At 42.8% G+C, this 23,341-nt stretch overlaps 1 protein-coding gene across 3 annotated transcripts in view; it reads right to left on the bottom strand.

Annotated features, from left to right (window-relative positions):
* Positions 1-19,277, bottom strand: part of HIBCH (3-hydroxyisobutyryl-CoA hydrolase) — a 107,269-nt gene extending 87,992 nt beyond the window's left edge. For all 3 annotated transcript variants that reach the window (XM_068968730.1, XM_068968732.1, XM_068968731.1), the window contains exons 1-2: positions 19,194-19,277; positions 9,051-9,093 (exon numbers count right to left, since the gene is read on the bottom strand). In XM_068968730.1, coding sequence (XP_068824831.1) covers positions 9,051-9,093; positions 19,194-19,228 — 78 coding nt within the window. In that variant the 5' untranslated portion in view covers positions 19,229-19,277. The remainder of the gene's footprint in view (positions 1-9,050; positions 9,094-19,193) is intronic.
* Positions 19,278-23,341: the final 4,064 nt, after the last annotated feature.

Raw genomic sequence — 23,341 nt, 5'->3', positions numbered from 1 at the left:
AAAGGTGAACAGGCAATGAGTTCCCCTCCGCTGCACAAGGCAGCACGGACTGCCACTGGCACCGTACAGTGGATCCTCCTGGCTGCCCTGAAGGCCAATATGGAGAGTGCTCTCCATGATGCCACACCGGTGTGCAATATGCAGAGATGCTTGGAAGAAGTGTGCTGGCATTGCAGTAAGAACCCCGTGGCCCCGGGGAACCCAGCATCTCTGACAGCGAGGCGGTAAGTGACAGTGGTGATGAACGCTGTGAGACTGCAGGTCTCCACTTGGCAGTGAGGCCCGTTGTGCGGCAGAAAGGGAAGCATGAGCAGTCTGTGACCTAGGCTGGGGGCATCCTCAAGCGGGCTCCAATGTGACTGAGTTAATGAGGTATCCACCGTATACTCAGGTCAAGCTGGTTGACTTGGGTAAGCAGTTTCAGCAAACGCACAGGGAACCCTTGGCAGTATGGATGGCTTTTGCAACTCGGGGACACCAGGGTAGACGGTATCTTGTGTTCCAGGCACAAGGTAGAACAGCTGGCATCTATAACCACTCACCCCTCGTTGAGACAAAGGCTACAGAAGGCTAGGTGGCTCAGGCAGGGTACACCTCACCAAGCACACACCCTAATGGAATGGATTAACGCTGCCATCTGTACCATGTGGTCGAACGCAGGAGCGCTCTGGATACTCTAAGAGGCATACCTATGCTGAGCTGACCCAAGTGGCGAGAGAACTGGGAATGATGCAGTAGATATCTAACCCAAATGCTGAGGCCTAGATGATGAGCATTTTACTGGTGGCATTCGAGATGCCATTTTGAACAATGCCCCATCTACCACTTTGGACCCCTGACTGCTATTCTTGTACCCTATGTGGGACGTCCCATCTATGCGGTGACCTCAGTGGTGGCTAGCTTGGGAGAAATAGAGGGATGGCCACAGGCACAGGGGATTAGAAGTGTGAGGACCCTGAAGAGGGCCCAAACCGATAACAGCCCCACCCAGGTGATGAGAATACAAATGTGGGCTGATCTGCTAGTAGCAGGAGCTGACAGAAATAAAACTGATAGCCCAGAGAGCTATGGAAGCAACTGAGACTGAAGGAGAAGTTTACCAAGTTCGGGAAGCACCCACAGCAAGAGATATAGGTGGTTCGGTTAGAAGATTACATGCACCCAACATGTACCTTTAGATGACGCCCTTTTTCACTTTGAATAGGGCTCAGATCAAGGCACCCTCCTGAGCCCAAACAGGGACTAGAGGCCCCATGTAGAACTTGCAATTCACTGGTCACTAGCTAGTATACAAAGAGTAATGGCCCTGGGTGACACGGGTGCTGAATGCAGCCTTGTTTATGGCAAGCCAGAGCAGTTTCCCATTCCTAACGCATACACTGATGGCTATGGCAGTCAAATGATGCAGATTAAGAACAGTGTACCGCAAAGGCCATGTCCTCTGATACAGATCGTACTGCAAAGGCTATGTCCTCTGATACAGATCGTACTGCAAAGGCTATGTCCTCTGATACAGATCGTACTGCAAAGGCTGTGTCCTCTGATACAGATCATACTGTAAAGGCTGTGTCCTGTGATATAGATTTAGAACAGTGTACCACAAAGGCCATGTCCTGTGATACAGATCGTACTGCAAAGGCTGTGTCCTCTGATACAGATCGTACTGTAAAGGCTGTGTCCTGTGATATAGATTTAGAACAGTGTACCACAAAGGCCATGTCCTGTGATACAGATCGTACTGCAAAGGCTGTGTCCTCTGATACAGATCATACTGTAAAGGCTATGTCCTGTGATATAGATTTAGAACAGTGTACCGCAAAGGTCATGTCCTGTGATACAGATCGTACTGCAAAGGCTGTGTCCTCTGATACAGATCGTACTGCAAAGGCTGTGTCCTCTGATACAGATCATACTGCAAAGGCTGCGTCCTGTGATACAGATCGTACTGCAAAGGCTGTGTCCTGTGATGTAGATCGTACTGCAAAGGCCATGTCCTGTGATACAGATCGTACTGCAAAGGCTGTGTCCTGTGATATAGGTTTAGTAGAACAGTGTACTGTAAAGGCTGTGACCTGTGATGTAGATTTAGTAGAATAGTGCACTGCAAAGGCTGTGTCCTGTGATACAGATCGTACTGCAAAGGCTGTGTCCTGTGATACAGATCGTACTGCAAAGGCTGTGTCCTGTGATACAGGTCGTACTATAAAGGCTGTGTCCTGTGATACAGGTCGTACTGTAAAGGCTGTGTCCTGTCATGTGCTACTAACTTCTGATTCTCTTGCAGATTTAGAACAGTGTGAAAGCATTTGGAATCATGTGGGTGGTCCATGAATACCACAAAAAAAAATCCCCTCCCAGAAGGGTGGGCCTGGAGCCTATGGGGGAGGTTTGTGGATCCTTAATAATAATAAAAAAAAAAAACCCAGCAGACATGGAGTTGCTCCTGTGAAGGCTTTCCTGAAATCTCACAAGGACAGATGGTGGACTGGACTTGGCCAAGGAAGAAAACGGCACTCCACATGCAGTGGGTGGCTCTCCTTAGCCCCATTGAGGGCAAGGACTGCAACATGAGTTCCAGGTGATACCCGGCACTGGATTTTCTATGTTTGGGGGATGTAACTGTTGTTATAGCTACGGCTTTTGGGAGATGTAAATTCAAAGATCAGCATTACTTGTCAAGGGAACATCACGGAAGATGGACTGTGGATAGATTGTGATGTGAGAGACCCTGAAGGGGTGAATGTGGTTTAGTCTCTAAGTCATGTCCAACTCTTGCGACTCCATGGATTATAGCCTGAAGAGGTGAAATGTGGAGAAATTAACAAGATGGCATGAGTCAGGCCCTCTCACCTCATGTTCTGTAGACAATGACTTTGCACGGTATGTAACGGCTGAGATTGCTTATGGTACTGCACAGGCGCATCACGAGGTACTCACCTGGTGGCAGGCTAGTGTGTGCGGTACACCTGTATGAGCTTCACCATGAAAGCCCCAGCTGCTGCTGCTTATCGGGGCTATACTGGAGTGACATCACGGTTATGTTATGTGAGGTCACAGCTGAGTTCTGGTTATGTTACGGCTGCTGCTATGACTGCTGCATCAGCCAGAAGAGAGGCTGTGTAATGGCTGCCATGCCAGCTGGGAGAGAATAAATGTGTTTGCAGTTCCTGTGGCTTCCTGAGTCTCCTTCCAGTCTCTTAGCATGTGCCTTGCATACCCTGGGTTCAGCGATCACAGCGTGAACAGCAAGACAGCCACCAAATGCACTGACCACAAACATCCACAAACGTTTGATTTTGAGGTTTCAGAACTACAGATGAAAGATCGGTAGTATCTATCCCATAAGACTATGAGAATCAACTGAACTATTAATAATAAGTATCAGTATTTTGAATAGCACCTGCCATACCATAAGTGCTACATCAGAGGGGCTTGTCATTTTTATGTGCAAGGTGTTTGTCAGGTTGTATGAGAGGGTATCTTAGCCCATTCAGGCTGCTATAACAAAAACACCATAGACTGCATAGCTTATACAGCATTTGATTTTCACAATTCTGGAGGCTGGGAAGTCAAGATCAAGACGCCTGCAGATTCAGTGTCTGGTGAGGTCTCACTCCCCAGTTCATACATCGATGGCTGTCTTCTCACTGCATCCTTCCTCGGAAGGCAGAAGAGGGGAGGGAGCTCTCTGGTGTTTCCTTTATAAAGGTACTGATTCACTCATGAGGGCTCTGCCTTCCTGACCTAATCACCTCTTAAAGGCCCCATCTCCAAATATCAACACACTGTTATAGGAGTCCCAGAAGAAGAAGACAAAAAGAAAGACCATGAGAAAATCCTTAAGAAGATAATAGTTGAAAAACTCCCTAAAATGGGGAAGGAAATAATCACCCAAGTCCAAAAAACACACAGAGTTCCAAATAGGATAAACCCAAGGCGAAACACCCCAAGACACATATTAATCAAATTAACAAAGATCAAACACAAAGAACAAATATTAAAAGCAGCAAGGGAAAAACAACAAATAACACACAAGGGGATTCCCATAAGGATAACAGCTGATCTTTCAACAGAAACTCTTCAGGCCAGGAGAGAATGGCAAGACATACTTAAAGTGATGAAAGAAAATAACCTACAGCCCATATTACTGTACCCAGCAAGGATCTCATTCAAATATGAAGGAGAAATCAAAAGCTTTACAGACAAGCAAAAGCTGAGAGAATTCAGCACCGCCAAACCAGCTCTCCAACAAATGCTAAAAGATATTCTCTAGACAGGAAACACAAAAAGGGTGTATAAACCTGAAGCCAAAACAATAAAGTAAATGGTAATGGGCTCATACTTAACAATAATTACCTTAAACGTAAATGGGTTGAATGCCCCAACCAAAAGACAAAGATTGGCTGAATGGAAACAAAAACAAGACCCCTCTATATGCTGCTTACAAGAGACCCACCTCAAAACAAGGGACGCATACAGACTGAAAGTGAAGGGCTGGAAAAAGATATTCCACACAAATAGAGACCAAAAGAAAGCAGGAGTGGCAATACTCTATCTGATAAAATAGACTTTAAAACAAAGGCTGTGAAAAGAGATAAAGAAGGCCACTACATAATGATCAAAGGATCAATCCAAGAAGAAGATATAACAATTATAAATATATATGCACCCAATATAGGAGCACCACAATATGTAAGACAAATGCTAACAAGTATGAAAGGGGAAATTAACAATAACACAATAATAGTGGGAGACTTTAATACCCCACTCACACCTATGGACAGATCAACTAAACAGAAAATTAACAAGGAAACACAAACTTTAAACGATACAATGGACCAGTTAGACCTAATTGATATCTATAGGACATTTCACCCCAAAACAATGAATTTCACCTTTTTCTCAAGTGCTCACGGAACCTTCTCCAGGATAGATCACATCCTGGGCCATAAATCTAACCTTGATAAATTTAAAAAAATCGAAATCATTCCAACCATCTTTTCTGACCATAATGCATTAAGATTAGATCTCAATTACAGAAGAAAAACTATTAAAAATTCCAACATACGGAGGTTGAACAACACACTTCTGAATAACCAACAAATCACAGAAGAAATCAAAAAAGAAATCAAAATATGCATAGAAACTAATGAAAATGAAAACACAACAACCCAAAACCTGTGGGACACTATAAAAGCAGTGCTAAGAGGAAAGCTCATAGCACTACAGGCATACCTCAAGAAACAAGAAAAAAGTCAAATAAATAACCTAACTCTACACCTAAAGCAACTAGAAAAGGAAGAATTGGAGACCCCAGAGTTAGTAGAAGGAAAGAAATCTTAAAAATTAGGGCAGAAATAAATGCAAAAGAAACAAAAGAGACCATAGCAAAAATCAACAAAGCCAAAAGCTGGTTCTTTGAAAGGATAAATAAAATTGACAAACCATTAGCCAGACTCATCAAGAAGCAAAGAGAGAAAAATCAAATCAATAAAATTAGAAATGAAAATGGAGAGATCACAACAGACAACACAGAAATACAAAGGATCATAACAGACTACTATCAGCAACTAAATGCCAATAAAATGAACAATGTGGAAGAAATGGACAAATTCTTAGAAAAGTACAATATTCCAAAACTGAACCAGGAAGAAATAGAAAATCTTAACAGACCCATCACAAGCACGGAAATTGAAACTGTAATCAGAAATCTTCCAGCAAACAAAAGCCCAGGTCCAGATGGCTTCACAGCTGAATTCTACCAAAAATTTCGAGAAGAGCTAACACCTATCCTACTCAAACTCTTCCAGAAAATTGCAGAGGAAGGTAAACTTCCAAACTTATTCTATGAGGCCACCATCACCCTAATACCAAAACCTGACAAAGATACTACAAAAAAGGAAAACTACAGGCCAATATCACTGATGAACATAGATGCAGAAATTCTCAATAAAATTCTAGCAATCAGAATTCAACAACACATTAAAAAGATCATACACCATGACCAAGTGGGCTTTATCCCAGGGATGCAAGGATTCTTCAATATCCACAAATCAATCAATGTAATTCACCACATTAACAAATTGAAAAATAAAAGCCATATGATTATCTCAATAGATGCAGAGAAGGCCTTTGACAAAATTCAACATCCATTTATGATAAAAACTCTCCAGAAAGCAGGAATACAAGGAACATACCTCAACATAATAAAAGCTATACATGACAAACCCACAGCAAACATTATCCTCAATGGTGAAAAATTGAAAGCATTTCCCCTAAAGTCAGGAATAAGACAAGGGTGCCCACTTTCACCGCTACTATTCAACATAGTTCTGGAAGTTTTGGCCCCAGCAATCAAAGCAGAAAAAGAAATAAAAAGGAATCCAAATTGGAAAAGAAGAAGTAAAACTCTCATTGTTTGCAGATGACATGATCCTCTACATAGAAAACCCTAAAGACTTCACCAGAAAATTACTAGAGCTAATCAATGAATATAGTAAAGTTGCAAGATATAAAATCAACACACAGAAATCCCTTGCATTCCTATACACTAATAATGAGAAAGTTAGAAAAAGAAATTAAGGAAACAATTCCATTCACCATTGCAATGAAAAGAATAAAATACTTAGGAATATATCTACCTAAAGAAACTAAAGACCTATATATAGAAAACTATAAAACACTGATGAAAGAATTCACAGAGGACAGTAATAGATGGAGAAATATACCATGTTCGTGGATCAGAATAATCAATATAGTGAAAATGAGTATACTACCCAAAGCAATTTACAAATTCAATGCAATCCCTATCAATCTACCAGCAGTATTTTTCACAGAACTAGAACAAATAATTTCAAGATTTGTATGGAAATACAAAAAACCTCGAACAGCCAAAGCAATCTTGAGAAAGAAGAATGGAACTGGAGGAATCAACTTGCCTGACTTCAGGCTCTACTACAAAGCCACAGTCATCAAGACAGTATGGTACTGGCACAAAGACAGAAATATAGATCAATGGAACAAAACAGAAAGCCCAGAAATAAATCCACACACATATGGACACCTTATCTTTGACAAAGGAGGCAAGAATATACAATGGAGTAAAGACAATCTCTTTAACAAGTGGTGCTGGGAAAACTGGTCAACCACTTGTAAAAGAATGAAACTAGATCATTTTCTAACACCGCACATGAAATAAACTCAAAATGGATTAAAGATCTAAACATAAGACCAGAAACTTTAAAACTCCTAGAGGAGAACATAGGCAAAACACTCTCCGACATAAATCACAGCAGGATCCTCTATGATCCACCTCCCAGAATTCTGGAAATAAAAGCAAAAATAAACAAATGGGATCTAATTAAAATTAACAGCTTCTGCACAACAAAGGAAAATATAAGCAAGGTGAAAAGACAGCCTTCTGAATGGGAGAAAATAATAGCAAATGAAACAACTGACAAACAACTAATCTCAAAAATATACAAGCAACTTATGCAACTCAATGCCAGAAAAATAAATGACCCTATCAAAAAATGGGCCAAAGATCTAAATAGACATTTCTCCAAAGAAGACATATGGATGGCTAACAAACACATGAAAAGATGCTCAACATCACTCATTATTAGAGAAATGCAGGTCAAAACCACAATGAGGTACCACTTCACACCAGTCAGAATGGCTGCGATCCAAAAATCTGCAAGCAATAAATGCTGGAGAGGGTGTGGAGAAAAGGGAACCCTCCTACACAGTTGGTGGGAATGCAAACTAGTACAGCCACTATGGAGAACAGTGTGGAGATTCCTTAAAAAATTGCAAACAGAACTACCTTATGACCCAGCAATCCCACTGCTGGGCATACACACCAAGGAAACCAGAATTGAAAGAGACACATGTACCCCAATGTTCATCGCAGCACTGTTTATAATAGCCAGGACATGGAAACAACCTAGATGTCCATCAGCAGATGAATGGATAAGAAACCTGTGGTACATATACACAATCGAGTATTACTCAGCCATTAAAAAGAATACATTTGAATCAGTTCTGATGAGATGGATGAAACTGGAGCCGATAATACAGAGTGAAGTAAGCCAGAAAGAAAAACACCAATACAGTATACTAACACATATATATGGAATTTAGAAAGATGGCAATGATGACCCTGTATGCAAGACAGCAAAAAAGACACAGATGTGTATAGCGGACTTTTGGACTCAGAGGGAGAGGGAGCGGGTGGGATGATTTGGGAGAATGGCATTGAAACATGTATACTATCATGTAAGAATCGAATCGCCAGTCTATGTCCAATGCAGGATACAGCATGCTTGGGGCTGGTGCACGGGGATGACCCAGAGGGATGTTGTGGGGAGGGAGGTGGAAGGGGGGTTCATGTTTGGGATCACATGTACACCCGTGGTGGATTCATGTCAATGTATGGCAAAACCAATACAGTATTGTAAAGTAAAATAAAGTAAAAATAAAAATGTAATTAAAAAAAACAAATATCAACACACTGGCAATTAGATTTCAACATATGAATTTGGGGGGACAGATTCAGTCGATAGTGGAGATATACAAAAATGAATAAAAAGCATTTCTTCCTAACAACTTGATAAACTAAGACCATCTAAGCTCTGGAAGGGTACTATTAGTACAATAGTAGTAGTAACATGTATTAAATGACCATTATATGCCAAGCACTATATTAGATTTTTAAATGAATTATTTATTATTCATAAGCACTCTAAGGTGAATACTAATATCCCCCTTTTTAAAATATCAATAAAGGAGGCTGAGAGACAGCAAGTAATCTGCCCAAGATTAAGTAGCAGATTCATTATTTAAACCTAAGCATTCTGACTTGACCTCTTACCTATAACCTTATGCCAATTCCTACCAGTTATATGTGTCAAATTTGATACTATAAAATTGGAAATCACAGTGTACCATGGTCAACAAAATCTGCCAGTATTTCTCTACTTCCCTAACAATGACATTTTAAATTTCCCATCATAGTCTAATAATGCCAGAAAAACAAAATCCAAACTTACCAAATGCTGCAGTATGATATTAGTCCTTTTATATGAATTAAACCTGAAACAAATGTAGAATACAATGAACACAGTAACGTGGATAGTCATGTTTCAGTATATAAATACTACATTCCCTTTTGTTTGCTTTAGTTTCTTTGAACAGTTACTAGAACAAAAAAAATTTTTTTTAAGTTTAATTCATTCCTTGTGGTATGAACACAAAACAATACAGCTACTTTCAAAGAAATTTTGGTAGTTTCTTTAAAAACTAAACATACTCTTATCATATGACCCAGCTATTGCACTCCTTGGTATTTATCCAAATAAGCTGAAAACTTATGTCCACCTACACGTAAATGTTGATGATAGCTTTATTCATATTAGCCAAAATGTGGGTGTAACCAAGAGGTTCCTCAATAGCTGAATGGATAAACAAACTATGGCATATATATACAATGAAATACTACTCAGCAATAAAAAGAAACACTACTCCATTGGGGGGAAAAAAAAAAACAGAGAGGAACCTTAAAAGCACACTGCGAAGAATTGATGCTTTTGAAGTGTGGTGTTGGAGAAGACTCTTGAGAGTCCCTTGGACTGCAAGGAGATCCAACCAGTCCATTCTAAAGGAGATCAACCCTGGGAGTTCTTTGGAAGGAATGGTGCTAAAGCTGAAACTCCAGTACTTTGGCCACCTCATGCGAAGAGTTGACTCATTGGAAAAGACTCTGATGCTGGGAGGGATTGTGGGGAGGAGGAGAAGGGGACGACAGAGGATGAGATGGCTGGATGGCATCACTGACTTGATGGATGTGAATCTGAGTGAACTCCGGGAGTTGGTGATGGACAGGGAGGCCTGGCGTGCTGCAATTCATAGGGTCGCAAAGAGTCAGACAAGACTGAGCGACTGAACTGAACTGAACTGAACTGAAGCAAAAGCAGTCAATCTGAAAAGGCTATATATTGTGATCCCAAGCATAGGACATTCTGAAAACTATGGAAGGATACAGACATATTGTGTGTCCTAACATAATAAAATAGGGCATGTATTTTGCTTGAAGCTCCTCCAATATGATTCCAAAGTGCAGACAAGTTATCATTAAAATCAATACTTAATAAAAATTAATCTTAAGTGACACATTCTAGCTTATTTATGAGCATTGCTAAAATAAATTTCATACAGACTTTTAAAATCTGAATTATACTTACCCTAAAGCATCATTTCTAAAATTTATTTCAACTTAACTCAAAAACTTCCAGAAAGAAAAATTATCAAAAAAGTTAAGTGCTAATTTCTTTAGATCCAGAATAACACTGAACTCCTTTTTATTTTTATTTTTTTTAATATTTATTTGGCTGTGCCAGTTCTTAGTTGAGGCATGTGGGAGCTAGTTTCCTGATTAGGGATCAAACCCAGGAGTTTGATCCTAGGTTTGATTGGGAACACAGGAGTCTTAGCCACTAGACCACAGGGAAGTCCCCCAGAATAACTGTGATGAACTTATTGACAAAACAGAAATAGAGTCACAGATGCAAGAACATTACGGTTACAGCAGAGATAGGGGGACAAATTCAGAGACTGGGACTGACATATATACTACTATATATAAAATAGATAATTAATGAGAACCTACTGTTTAGAACAGGTAACTCTACTCAATGATCTGTGGTGACCTACATGGGAAGGAAATCTAAAAAAGAGTAGATATATATGTATGTATAAATGATGTACTTCGCTGTATAGCAGAAACTAACACAACATTGTAAAGCAACTATATTCCAATTTAAAAAAAATTTTTAAAGAAACTACCCCAAATTTGTTCCACCATTCCAGAAGCGAATATTCAAGTCCACACTAAAGGGGAAAAGGTGAATAAATCAATGAAGCTCAAAAAAATTTTATTTCATTTGAAGAAAGTTAATATAAAACTATAAAACATCAGTTCAAACCACTATGTATCACACTTACAGGTCAAAAAATCTCTGCACCAATTACTATAAAGCAAATAGAAAACAAACTTAAGTACAACTAAGTTCCCTGCCAGATTCTATACAATCTATTACTTCTATATATTCCAATTTATACTCAATTATTATTTTTAAACTGGTATTAACTTTTATAACTCAAAAATGTATCTGCATGTTCAGAGTCTCCCAAGTAATTCTGAATTTATGATATTCATATTCCTTCCTATTGGCTCCCAGAGTGCCATCTGGAGGAAGGGAAGAGGCATGCACATCCCAGCTACTGCTAATTTACTAATTCACTTTATAAGGCTTACTTCCTTCACATGATGGTCAACTCTGCTGCTAGCAGCAGTTGTTCCAAAAGTGGTCTCTGGGCCTACATCATCAGCTTACCTGGGAACATGTAGAAATGCAAATACTTGACCCCATCCACACCTACTGAATCAGACACTGTGCAGTAAGGCTCAGAAATCTATGTTTAACAAACCCTCCAGGTAATCCTGATACATGCTAAGGTTAAAAACAACTAAGAAGAATGAGAACCTTACCATCTAGGGAATTTTTGATTATCAAACACACACACACACACGGGCTTACAAAATTAACTTTCAGTGAACCTGTTTAAGATGACGATATAATAAAAATAGTGCTTAATGAAGATTATTACAGCAGAAATAGGCAAAGTAGAATATGAATAGAATAGAAGATCAAGTCCAAGGCCAAGTAATTCAGACATGAACTGATGAAAAGCAATTGTGGAAACAAAAGCATGATTTATGGAGTTATTATCAAGTAAAAACTCAATGGAAAAGAAAAAGAATTATGCCAAAATGACCCCAAGATTTCAAGCCAGGAGAATCAGGAGAAATAGGTACTGAAAAGGTTGGAAAGGAAACTAGCTAGTTTGTAGAATGAAATATGAATTCCATTTTTAATTTCTTGAATTTGTAATGGTATAAGTAAAAATATTCAACAGCGAGTGGAGAAGAGACTGGAGTTTGAAAGAAAAGTTAGCTAAAGACTTGTCAACAAGTCACATGCATAAACAATCACTGAGGCATACAAACCTCTCAGTTCTCTATGGGGAATAAATTAGAAAGTTGCAGCTGACAACTGTGGCCTGAAGGCTGCCTGTGCCGACAAACGTGTTGTATGGTTAGCAGGATTTTAAAATGATGAAGATTTTAAAAATCATCAAGAGATTTCACTTAAAATGGAGTTTTCCAGTCTTTCCAGAAATATTAATAGTTATGGAAACACTGGGCCTAAGTTTCACAATGGAAACAATGCCCAAGGTGGAAAAGCTGCCTCCTTGAGACAGAGGGCTCTTTATTGCTCACTTGTTGTTCAGTCGCTAAGTCACGTCTGACTTTTTGCAGCCCCATGGACTGTAGCCCACCAGGCTCCTCTGTCCAAGAGATTTCCCAGGCAAGAATACTGGAGTGGACTGTCATTTCTTTCTCCAGGGGATCTTCCCAACCCAGGATCGAACCCAAGTCTCCTGCACTGGCAGGCAGATTCCTTACTACTGAGCCACCAGGGAAGCCCCCTCGATTGCTCACCAGTTCCTTGCTCATCCCCACTGCTGCCACCAGCCAGCACCACTCAATGCTCCCATCTGAGCATCTGCATATGAGTTTGTGATTCTTTGAACAGAAAGGAGCTATAGTCCATGGGGTCCTTCCTTCATTGGAAGGACTGATGTTGAAGCTCCAATACTTTGGCCACCTGATTCAAAAAGCTGACTCACTGGAAAAGTTATCTCCCTGATGCTGGGAAAGATTGAGGGCAGGAGGAGAAGGGGACGACAGAGGATGAGATGGTTGGATGGCATCACCAACTCGATAGACATGAGTTTGAGCAAACTCCAGGAGTCCGACATGACTGAGTGACTAACACTCTCACTTTCAGCACAGGAAAAACAAAATTGAATCAAGTATTGAGTCTTCAGAAACAACTACATAGAAGTAAAGAGAAGTAGACCAAGAAGCAAACCAAAAGAAGACCGTTCAGCAAACCACAGAGGAGATAAAGGGAATGAGTGTTACTAACAACTTAAAAGAGATCAATCTCTTTCAAGAGGCTCCCTGATCTCCCACTTCCTCCTAAACCTGGTTTTCTTTTCCTTTAAGACACTTATCAGAGCTGATAAATATTACTTCTGTTTAAATATCTGTTTTTCATCTGATCCCCCTGGATTTCAAGGACCTGAAGTAAGAACAATAAGAACAAGTAGTCTAGTTTGGCCACAGGATAAGAGAAGTGCCTAGAATACTACCTCCCAGGAGCTGTTAACAGAACAGTAAGTATCACTGAATTCATGAGGTAAACTGGGGCCAAACTGTGGAAACCGAGGCTGGGAAGTTTTTCTTTAATTCCATAGCTAAGCTCAGTTCAGTTGCTCAGTCACGTCCGACTCTTTGCAACCACATGGGCTGTAGCACACCAGGCCTCCACGCCCATCACCAACTCCCAGAGTTTACTCAAACTCATGTCCATTGAGACAGTGATGCCATCCAACCATCTCATCTCCTGTCATCCCCTTCTCCTCCCACCTTCAATCTTTCCCAGCATCAGGGTCTTTTCCAATGAGTCAGTTCTTCCCATCAGGTAGTCAAAGTATTGAAGTTTCAGCTTCAGCATCAGTCCTTCCAATGAATATTCAGGACTGATTTCTTTTAGATTGGACTGGTTGCAGTCCAAGGGACTGTCAAGAGTCTTCTCCAACACCACAGTTCAAAAGCATCAATTCTTCAGCACTCAGGTTTTTTCTATAGCCCAACTCTCACATCCATACATGACTACTGGAAAAACCACAGCTTTGACTAGACAGACCTTTGTTGGCAAAGTAATGTCTCTCCTTTTTTATATACTGTCTAGGTCGGCCATAGCTTTTCTTCCAAGGAGCAAGCATCTTTTAATTTCATGCCTGCAGTCACCATCTGCAGTGATTTTGGAGGCCCAAAAAAATAAAGTCTGTCACTGTTTCCACTGTTTCCCCATCTATTTGCCATGAAGTAATGGGACCAGATGCCATGATCTTCATTTTCTGAATGTTGAGTTTTAAGCCAACTTTTTCACCCTTCTCTTTCCCTTTCATCAAAGGGCTCTTTGTTCTTCACTTTCTACCATAACAGTGGTGTGATTAGCATATCTGAGGTTATTGATAATTCTCCCAGCAATCTTGATTCCAGCTTGTGCTTCATGCAGCCTGGTATTTCGCATGATATACTCTGCATATAAGTTAAATGAGCAGGGTGACAATATACAGCCTTGACGTACTCTTTTTCCTATTTGGAACTAGTCTTTTGTTCCATGTCCAGTTCTAACTGTTGCTTCCTGACCTGCATACGGATTTCTCAGGAGGCAGGTCAGGAGGTCTGGTATTTCTATCTCTTAAAGAATTTTCCAGTTTGTGGTGATACACACAGTTAAAGGCTTTGGCATAATCAATAAAGCAGAAGTAGATATTTTTCTGGAACTCTCTTGCTTTTTCGATAATCCAACAGATGTTGGCAGTTTGATCTCTGGTTCCTCTGCCTTTTCTAAATCCAGCTTGAACATCTGGAAGTTCACGGTTCACGTCCTGTTGAACTCTGGCTTGGAGAATTTTGAGCATTACTTTACTACTGTGTGAGATGGGTGCACTTGTGCAGTAGTTTGAGCATTCTTTGGCATTGCCTTTCCTTGGGATTAGAATGAAAACTGACCCTTTCCAGTCCCGTGGCCACTGTTGACTTTTCCAAATTTGCTGGCATATTGAGTGCAGCACTTTCACAGCATCATCTTTCAGGATTTGAAACAGCTCAACTGGAATGCCATCACCTCCACTAGCTTTGTTCATAGTGATGCTTCCTAAGGCCCACTTGACTTCACATTCCAGGATGTCTGGCTCTAAGTGAGTGATCATACCATCATGATTATCTGGGTTGTGAAGATCTTTTTTTCTTTAGTTCTTCTGTGTATTCTTGCCACCTCTTCTCAATATCTTCTGCTTCTGTTAGGTCCATACCATTTCTGTCCTTTATTGAGCCTATCTTTGCATGAAATGTTCGCTGGATATCCCTAATTTTCATGAAGAGATTGTTAGTCTTTCCCATTCTATTGTTTTCATCTACTTCTTTGCACTGATCTCTGAGAAAGGCTTTCTTATCTCTCCTCGCTATTCTTTGGAACTCTGCATTCAAATGGGTATCTTTCCTTTTCTCTTTTGCTTTTTACTTCTCTTCTTTTCACGGCTATTTGTAAGGCCTCCTCAGACAGCCATTTTGCTTTTTTTGCATTTCTTTTTCTTGAGGATGTTCTTGATCCCTGTCTCCTGTACAATGTCACGAACCTCCATCCGTGTTTCATCAGGCACTCTGTCTACCAGATCTAATCCCTCAAATCCATTTCTCACTTCCACTGTATAATCATAAGGGATTTGATTTAGGTCTAGTGGTTTTCCCTATTTTCTTCAATTTAAGTCTGAATTTTGCAATAAAGAGTTCATGATCTGAGCCACAGTCAGCTCCTCGTCTTGTTTTTGCTGACTGTATAGAGCTCCTCCATCTTTGGCTGCAAAGAATATAATCAATCTGATTTCAGTACTGACCATCTAGAGATGTCCATGTGTAGAGTCTTCTCTTGTGCTGTTGGAAGAGGGTGTTTGCTATGACCAGTGCATTTTCTTGGCAAAACTCTACTACCCTTTGCCCTGCTTCATTCTGTACTCCAAGGCCAAATTTGCCTGTTACTCCAGGTGTTTCTTGACTTCCTACTTTTGCATTCCAGTCCCCTATAATGAAAAGGACATCTTTTGGGAGTGTTAGTTCTAAAAGGTCTTGTAGGTCTTCATAGAACCATTCAACTTCAGCCTCTTCAGCATTACTGGTTGGGGCATAGACTTGGATTATCGTGATATTGAATGGTTTGCCTTGGAAACGAACAGAGATCATTCTGTCGTTTTTGAGACTGCATCCAAGCACTGCATTTCGACTCTTTTGTTGACCATGATGGCTACTCCATTTCTTCTAAGGGATTCTTGCCCACAGTAGTAGATATAATGGTCATCTGAGTTAAATACACCCATTCCAGTCCATTTTAGTTCACTGATTTCTAAAATGTCAACGTTTACTCTTGCCATTAACCCCACCATAGAGCCGCCAGAACTTACACAGGACTGGGAAAAAGACTGTTGGAGGGCACGAACAGAATCTTTCGTGCACCAGGACCCAGAAGAAAGGGGCAGTGACCCCACATGAGACTGACCCAGACTTGCCCGAGAGTGTCCAGGAGTCTCCAGCGGAGGCGTGGGTCGGTGGTAGCGGCCTGCTGCAGGGTTGGGGACAGTGAATGTAACAGTACATGCACGGGATCTTTTGAAGGAGGTCGCCATAGCTAAGAGGACACCTCTAAAAGCTTCTGAGCAGAGAAATGGATGGCACTGAAGTAAACTTTCACAAGATTAACACAACAGCCATGTGCAGAAACTATTCAACTTGCAAAGAGATAAGAGATAAATCAGCAGTCACATATGGATGTGAGTTGTATCATAAAGAAGGCTGAGTGCCAAAGAATTGATGCTTTTGATTTGTAGTACTGGAGAAGACTCTTGAGAGTCCCTTGGACTGCAAGATCAAACCAGTCCACCCTCAAGGAAATCAGTCCTGAATATTTACTGGAAGGACTGATGCTGAAGCTGAGACTCCTATACTTTGATTCAAGAGCTGACTCACTGGAAAAGATCCTGATGCTGGGAAAGACTGAAGGCAGGAGGAAAAGGAGACAACAGAGGATTAGATGGTTGGATGGCATCACCAACTCAATGGATATGAGTTTGAGTAAACTCGGGGAGATGGTGAAGGACAGTGAAGTCTGAAGAGCTGCAGTCCATGGGGTCACAAAAAGCTGGACACAGCTTGGTGACTGAACAACAAGAGATAAATCAAGTTTCCACAAAATGAACATGAGAAGAGGGTTCAAATTCATATGAGCAGGAAGAGATAAGGATTGAGCATGTGGGAGAAGTTAGATAACTTTCGGAATCTAAAAGGATGGACAGCACTAAGAAGTTGAAAGTGCAGAGGTGGAACAAGGGTTGCAGTTACGTCCAAATGTACATTTGAGGTGCAAAGAAGACATTCAGGTGTTTGTGAATAGTACTGGAGCTCAGGATACATTAGGGTTAGTCATACAAACCTGAGAGTTATCTTCAGAGAGAGGTACTTTATTGGGGAATAATGACGACAAATTCCAAGGGCTGTATCGGCACCAGGGCAAGATAAATAGTGGACAGTGGTACTAGGAAAGCAAGACTAGGAAAAGCCAAGGGTAGCCGGACTTCAAGGACTGGACAACAATGTCAACCACAGCACAGAGACCCTACTTCCTCTCAGAAAACTGTGGCACCCTGTTACTTAGTATATTTGTAGACTACATTGTGATAGACTGGATGATACTGGCCTCCATTCTCTGCTTTGCTAGGGTAATACCCACACCAGACCTACCCCTGGAAAATGCATCTCTGAGCAAAACCCCCAAACGGATCCAGGATTTGCCTAATTAGTGCACCTGGCAATACTGGGAGGAACAAAGCCAACCTGAACTCTGGGAATAACAAAGTCTTTCCCAAGTCATTTAATTTTGTTAACAAATATGCCTTCCCAATTTGTTTCTCAAACAATCTGGTATTTGTTCACAGCTTCAAAAAAGCAGCAGCAGTGATTATTTTCTTTATATCTGCCAAGTCTCTCTGTGAGCTAGTTAAAGCCACAGGGACAACTAATTTCAAGATATAAAAATAAACAAGTAAATAATTTTTTTTAAAAATAACCACAAATACTGAACACCAGGTCCTCAGCGTGCATTCATGCTGTCCCTTCAGTCGTGTCCAACTTTTTGCTACCTTGCGGACTATAAGCCCATCAGGCTCCTCTGCCCATGAGATTCTCCAGGCAAGAATACTGGAGTGGGTTGCCATCCTCTCCTCCAGAGTATCTTCCAGACCCAGGGATCAAACTCACTTCTCTTATGTCTCCTGCACTGGCAGGCGGGTTCTTTACCAATAGCGGCACATGGGAAGCCCCAGGCCCACGGATACAATGTTAAGACACATCGCTCTAAAGCTGTGCATGCGAAGTCGCTTTAGTCGTGTCCGACTCTTTGCGACCCTATGGACTACAACCCGCCAGTCTTCTCTGTCCATGGGATTCTCCAGGCAAGAACACTGGAGTGGGTTGCCATTTCCTCCTCCAGGAGTTCTTCCCCACCCAGGTATTGAACCCGTGGTCTCTTCTGTCTCCTGCACAAGCAGGTGGGTTTCTGACCATTAGCGCCGCCTGGAAGCCCCCTCTGAAGCCCTAAAAGTGAAGTGAAGCCGCTCAGTCGTATCCGACTCTTTGCGACTCCATGGACTATAGGCCCCCAGGCCCCTCATCCATGGAATTTTCAAGGCAAGGATACTGGAGTGGGTTGCCATTTCAACTATCCTTAAATCAAAAAACCACTTCCATCTCTTTTCCCCAAGGCAAAAGCCAAGGTTTAAAACCCCAGAAATTTCAGCCTTCAGGCAAATTAATGGTTCTCCCTTCAAGTGGTCCCATCTGCTACCTTTTAACGCATGGTGGGGCAGGCAAACGGTCTCAGGACTGCTGCAGCCTAACTGCCTGCCTACAGTGATAGCTACCAGATTTTCTCAGCTGAGCTCAAGCGGCATTGAGCAGCACTTTCAAAAGTTAAACGTTTGCACACATATTCCCCAAGGCAAGCTGTGTGTGCGCAACACACGGCTCAAAGTTTCAGCACCTATACCAACGCTGGAATCATGTGACAATAGTCACACCACGAGCACAAAGACACCTAGCAAAGCACGAATGTTTGTTACCAGCACCAAAAATGCCACAAAATTCCTCCAAGTTGAAACTCTGCGTGTCCCCCAAACTTACTCAACTAAAGAAGGAAAGGAACGGAGGTCAAGGCTGCCTAAGAGTCAGAGAGGCAGAAAACGAAGGCGATGCTGAGAGGATGGTGCTAGAAGGAGTAAGGCGACACTCGGAGGAGGTGGATAGAGGGATGATCCGCGCGAGTCGGGTCTGAGAGCTGCCGTCTCCAAAGGCGACGAGAAACTTCAAGGCCAGACGGTCCCCACTCCCAACCTTTTTCATCCCGGCAAGCGCAACTGACGAGGCTGTCCTTAGCCGCTCGCTTACTCACCTCGACATGAGTCTGCACAACTCCTGCAGCCCCATTGCCAAAACACCCGAGCTAAATCCGCGCTTACTGAGCAGCCCCCTCGGCGCGGCTCTTCACGTCAGGCCCGCCTACTGCCGCCGGAAGCCTCCAGAAACAGACGGCAAGTCCTCCAGAGGGCTAGAGAGGCCCAGAGCAGGCCTTTTCCACTGCGCCGCGCTGAGGGGTAGGGAGAGAACAACTGCTGAGGAAACGGACTGAGAAAGGAGGTGGGCCGGGCCGGGGCCGGGGGCGGGGGCCGGGGGCGGGGGCGGAGCGGGGCGGGGGCCGGGGGCCGGGGCCGGGGGCGGGGGCAGGGCCGGGCCGGGGGCGGGGCGGGGCCGGGGCGGGGCGGGGGCGAGCCGGAGGCGGGGCGGGCCGGGGGCGGGGCGGGGGCCGCGCCGGGGCCGGGGGCGGGGCGGAGCGGGGCGGGGGCGGGGGCGGAGCGGGGCGGGGGCCGGGGGCCGGGGGTGGGGCGGGGGCGAGCCGGAGGCGGGGCGGGCCGGGGGCGGGGCGGGGACCGCGCCTGGGCCGGGGGCGGGGCGGGGCGGGGCCGGGGCGGGGGCCGGGCCGGGGCCGGGGTCGGGGGCCGCGCCGGGGCCGGGGGGCGGGGGCGGAGCGGGGCGGGGGCGGGGGCGGAGCGGGGCGGGGGCCGGGCGCCGGGGCCGGGGGCGGGGGCAGGGCCGGGCCGGGGGCGGGGCGGGGCGGGGCGGGGGCCGGGCCGGGGCCGGGGTGGAGGCGGAGGTCCAGGTGGGGCTGAAGACGCGGTTAGAGAACAGAGGCGGGCTGATGGTGAGCGTGGGAGGCGATGGCTCGCTAGGGGCTCTGTTGGGAAAAGCCCAAGCGGTCTAGCTAGCTTACTTTGACTATCGAAGAGTGATAGGAGAGACTCTTCTAGAGCTTTAAGGGCTTTTTTTAAATTAAAAATGTAAGCTTAGGACTTCGTTAGCGGTCCAGTGGTTAAAACTGCGCAGCCAGCCACTTCAGAGGATATAAATTTTATCCCTGGTTTGAGAACTAAGATCCCGCATGCCTGGCGGTGGGGTCAAAAAATTTTTGTTTTTAATTTTAAGAAATATAAACTTACTTTCTATCCTGAGAATCAAATGGATGAAATATATGTGATAAGAAGACATTTATGTAATCTTTTCTAGCCTCAGTCATTCAGTTCAGTTCAGTTCAGTTCAGTCCCTCAGTCACGTCCAACTGTTTGCGACCCCCTGAATCGCAGCACGCCAGGCCTCCCTGTCCATCACCAACTCCCGGAGTTCACTCAGATTCACATCCATCAAGTCAGTGATGTCATCCAGCCATCTCATCCTCTGTCATCCCCTTCTCCTCCTGCCCCCAATCCCCAAGCATCAGAGTCTTTTCCAATGAGTCAGCTCTTTGCATGAGGTGGCCAAAGTACTGGAGTTTCAGCTTTAGCATCATTCCCTCCAAAGAAATCCCAAGGCTAATCTCCTTCAGAATGGACTGGTTGGATCTCCTTGCAGTCCAAGGACTCTCAAGAGTTTTCTCCAACAGCACACTTCAAAAGCATCAGTTCTTCGGCACTCAGCTTTCTTCACAGTCCAGCTCTCACATCCATACATGACCACTGGAAAAACCATAGCCTTGATTAGACGGACCTTTGTTGGCAAAGTAATGACTCTGCTTTTGAATATGCTATCTAGGTTGGTCATAACTTTTCTTCCAAGGAGTAAGTGTCTTTTAATTTCATGGCTGCAGTCACCATCTGCAGTGATTTTGGAGCCCCAAAAAATAAAGTCTGACACTGTTTCCACTGTTTCCCCATCTATTTGCTAGCCTAACAGCAGAATATTAGTATTGAGATATTAATATTTCCAGTTTTTTGGAAAAGTTATAAATTCCCCACTCTTTCTTAATTAATGACAGACAAGAATTATCTCCTTAAGAGGTGATAGATATGTCTTCAACTGAAATAAGTTACTGTTATCAGTGAAAGCATAATTGCACTTAGAAAGTAGCCTACTCTTCATTGAAACCAAAATTTAACTCATCCATTGGTATCCACTATTACGTAGATACAGAATATTGGTCCTCTGCGACCTGATACACCCAGATGTCCCTCAGCAAACATTTCATCACCACTGAAGCACTGATACATTTATCAAGAAGGAGGAACTCAGGGAAGAATTTCAGAGAGAGGGAATTTGAAGGAGTTAGTCTCAGCAATTTGACATCTGTGGATATACTGTCAAGGCTTTGGTCCAAAATTACCTTTCTACTTACCTCAAATATAATTACCAAATACCCATTGAACAGAGGACAAACAGGGTGACAGAAAGAACTCCTGACTTCCAATTCAGTTTTTAATCAGTTGTGGGAAATTGCTATTTGACATCACCCTCTGACATCACCGTCTTTGGGACTGAAGAAAGGCAATGCCAAAGAATGCTCAGACTATGAAAATGCACTCATCTCACATCCTAGCAAAAGAATGCTCAAAATTCTCCAAGCCAGGCTTTAACAGTACTTGAACCACGAACTTCCACATGTTCAAGCTGGATTTAGAAAAGGCAGAGGAACCAGAGATCAAATTGCCAACATCCATTGGGATCATCGAAAAAGCAAGAGAGTTCCAGAAAAATACCTGCTCCTGCTTTATTGACTATGCTAAATTCTTTGATTTGTATGGATCACAACAAACTGTGGAACATTCTTCAAGAGATGGGAATACCAGACCACCTGACCTGCCGCCTGAGAAATCTGTAAGCAGGTCGACAAGCAACAGTTAGAACTGGACATGGAACAACAGACTGGTTCCAGATTGGGAAAGGAGTATGTCAAGGCTATATATTGTCACCCTGCTTACTTAACTTATATGCAGAGTACATCATGAGAAATGCCGGGCTGGATGAAGCATAACCTGGAATCAAGATTGCCAGGAGAAATATCCATAACCTCAGATATGTAGATGACACCACACTTATGGCAGAAAGCAAAGAAGAACTAAAGAGCCTCTTGATGAAAGTGAAAGAGGAGAGTGAAAAATTTGGCTTAAACTCAACATTCAGAAAACTAAGATCATGGCATCTGGTCCCATCACTTCATAGGAAATAGATGGAAATAGTGACAGACTTTATTTGGGGGGGCTCCAAAATCACTGCAGATGGTGGCTGCAGAAATTGAAAGATGTTTGCTCCTTGGAAAAAGAGCTATGACCAACCTAGACAGCATATTAAAAAGCAGAGACATTACTTTGTCAACAAAGGTCCATCTAGTCAAAGCTATGGTTTTTCCAGGAGTCATGTATGGATGTGACAGTTGGACTATAAAGCTGAGCACGGAAGAATTGATGCTTTTGAACTGTGGTGTTGGAGAAGACTCTTGAGAGTCACTTTAACTGCAAGGAGATCCAACCAATCCATCCTAAAAGAAATCATTCCTGAATATTCATTGGAAGGACTGATGCTGAAGCTGAAACTCCAATACTTTGACCACCTGATGTGAAGAACTGACTCATTTGAAAAGACCCTGATGCTGGGAAAGATTGAAGGCAGAAGGAAAAGGGAACAACAGAGGATGAGATGGCTGGATGGCATCACCGTCTCAATGGACATGAGTTTGAGTAAACTCTGGGAGTTGATGATGGACAGGGAAGACTTTCGTGCTGCACTCCATAGGGTTGCAAAGAGTCGGACACTACTGAGTGACTGAACTGAACTCTCACATTACCGTCAGTTAGTGTGCGTATGCTTCATCCAGCCCAACATTTCTCATGATGTACTCTGCATATAAGTTAAATAAGCAGGGTGACAATATACAAAAAATGAACAATCATCAGCATGGTTTACTTTGAAAAGCATGGGCTTTCCCATGATAAGTCCAAAATTCAAATCTTCCCTATGCCCCAGCTTCATGTGTGTGTAATCTGTGGCTCACAGGGCCCCATGCTTATAAGGACTGTGCCTTTGCTTTATTGCTAATCTTTTAATAATTTTTGAACAAAGGAATCTGCATTTTCATTTTGCACTAAGCTCCACAAATTATGTATTCAATCCTGACCTGCCTCTAACACACTAAGAATTTAGTGACCTTGGGAAAATTATGTAACCTAAAATCTTTTTCAGTGTTTGTATTATTTTAGACTAAGAATTCTAGTTGCT

Source organism: Capricornis sumatraensis, chromosome 3 (genome assembly GCF_032405125.1).
Source record: "Capricornis sumatraensis isolate serow.1 chromosome 3, serow.2, whole genome shotgun sequence".
In the NCBI taxonomy this organism is placed as follows: Eukaryota; Metazoa; Chordata; class Mammalia; order Artiodactyla; family Bovidae; genus Capricornis; species Capricornis sumatraensis.
Note: the sequence above shows the minus strand (reverse complement) of the source record. Positions and strands in the feature narration are given on the sequence as shown.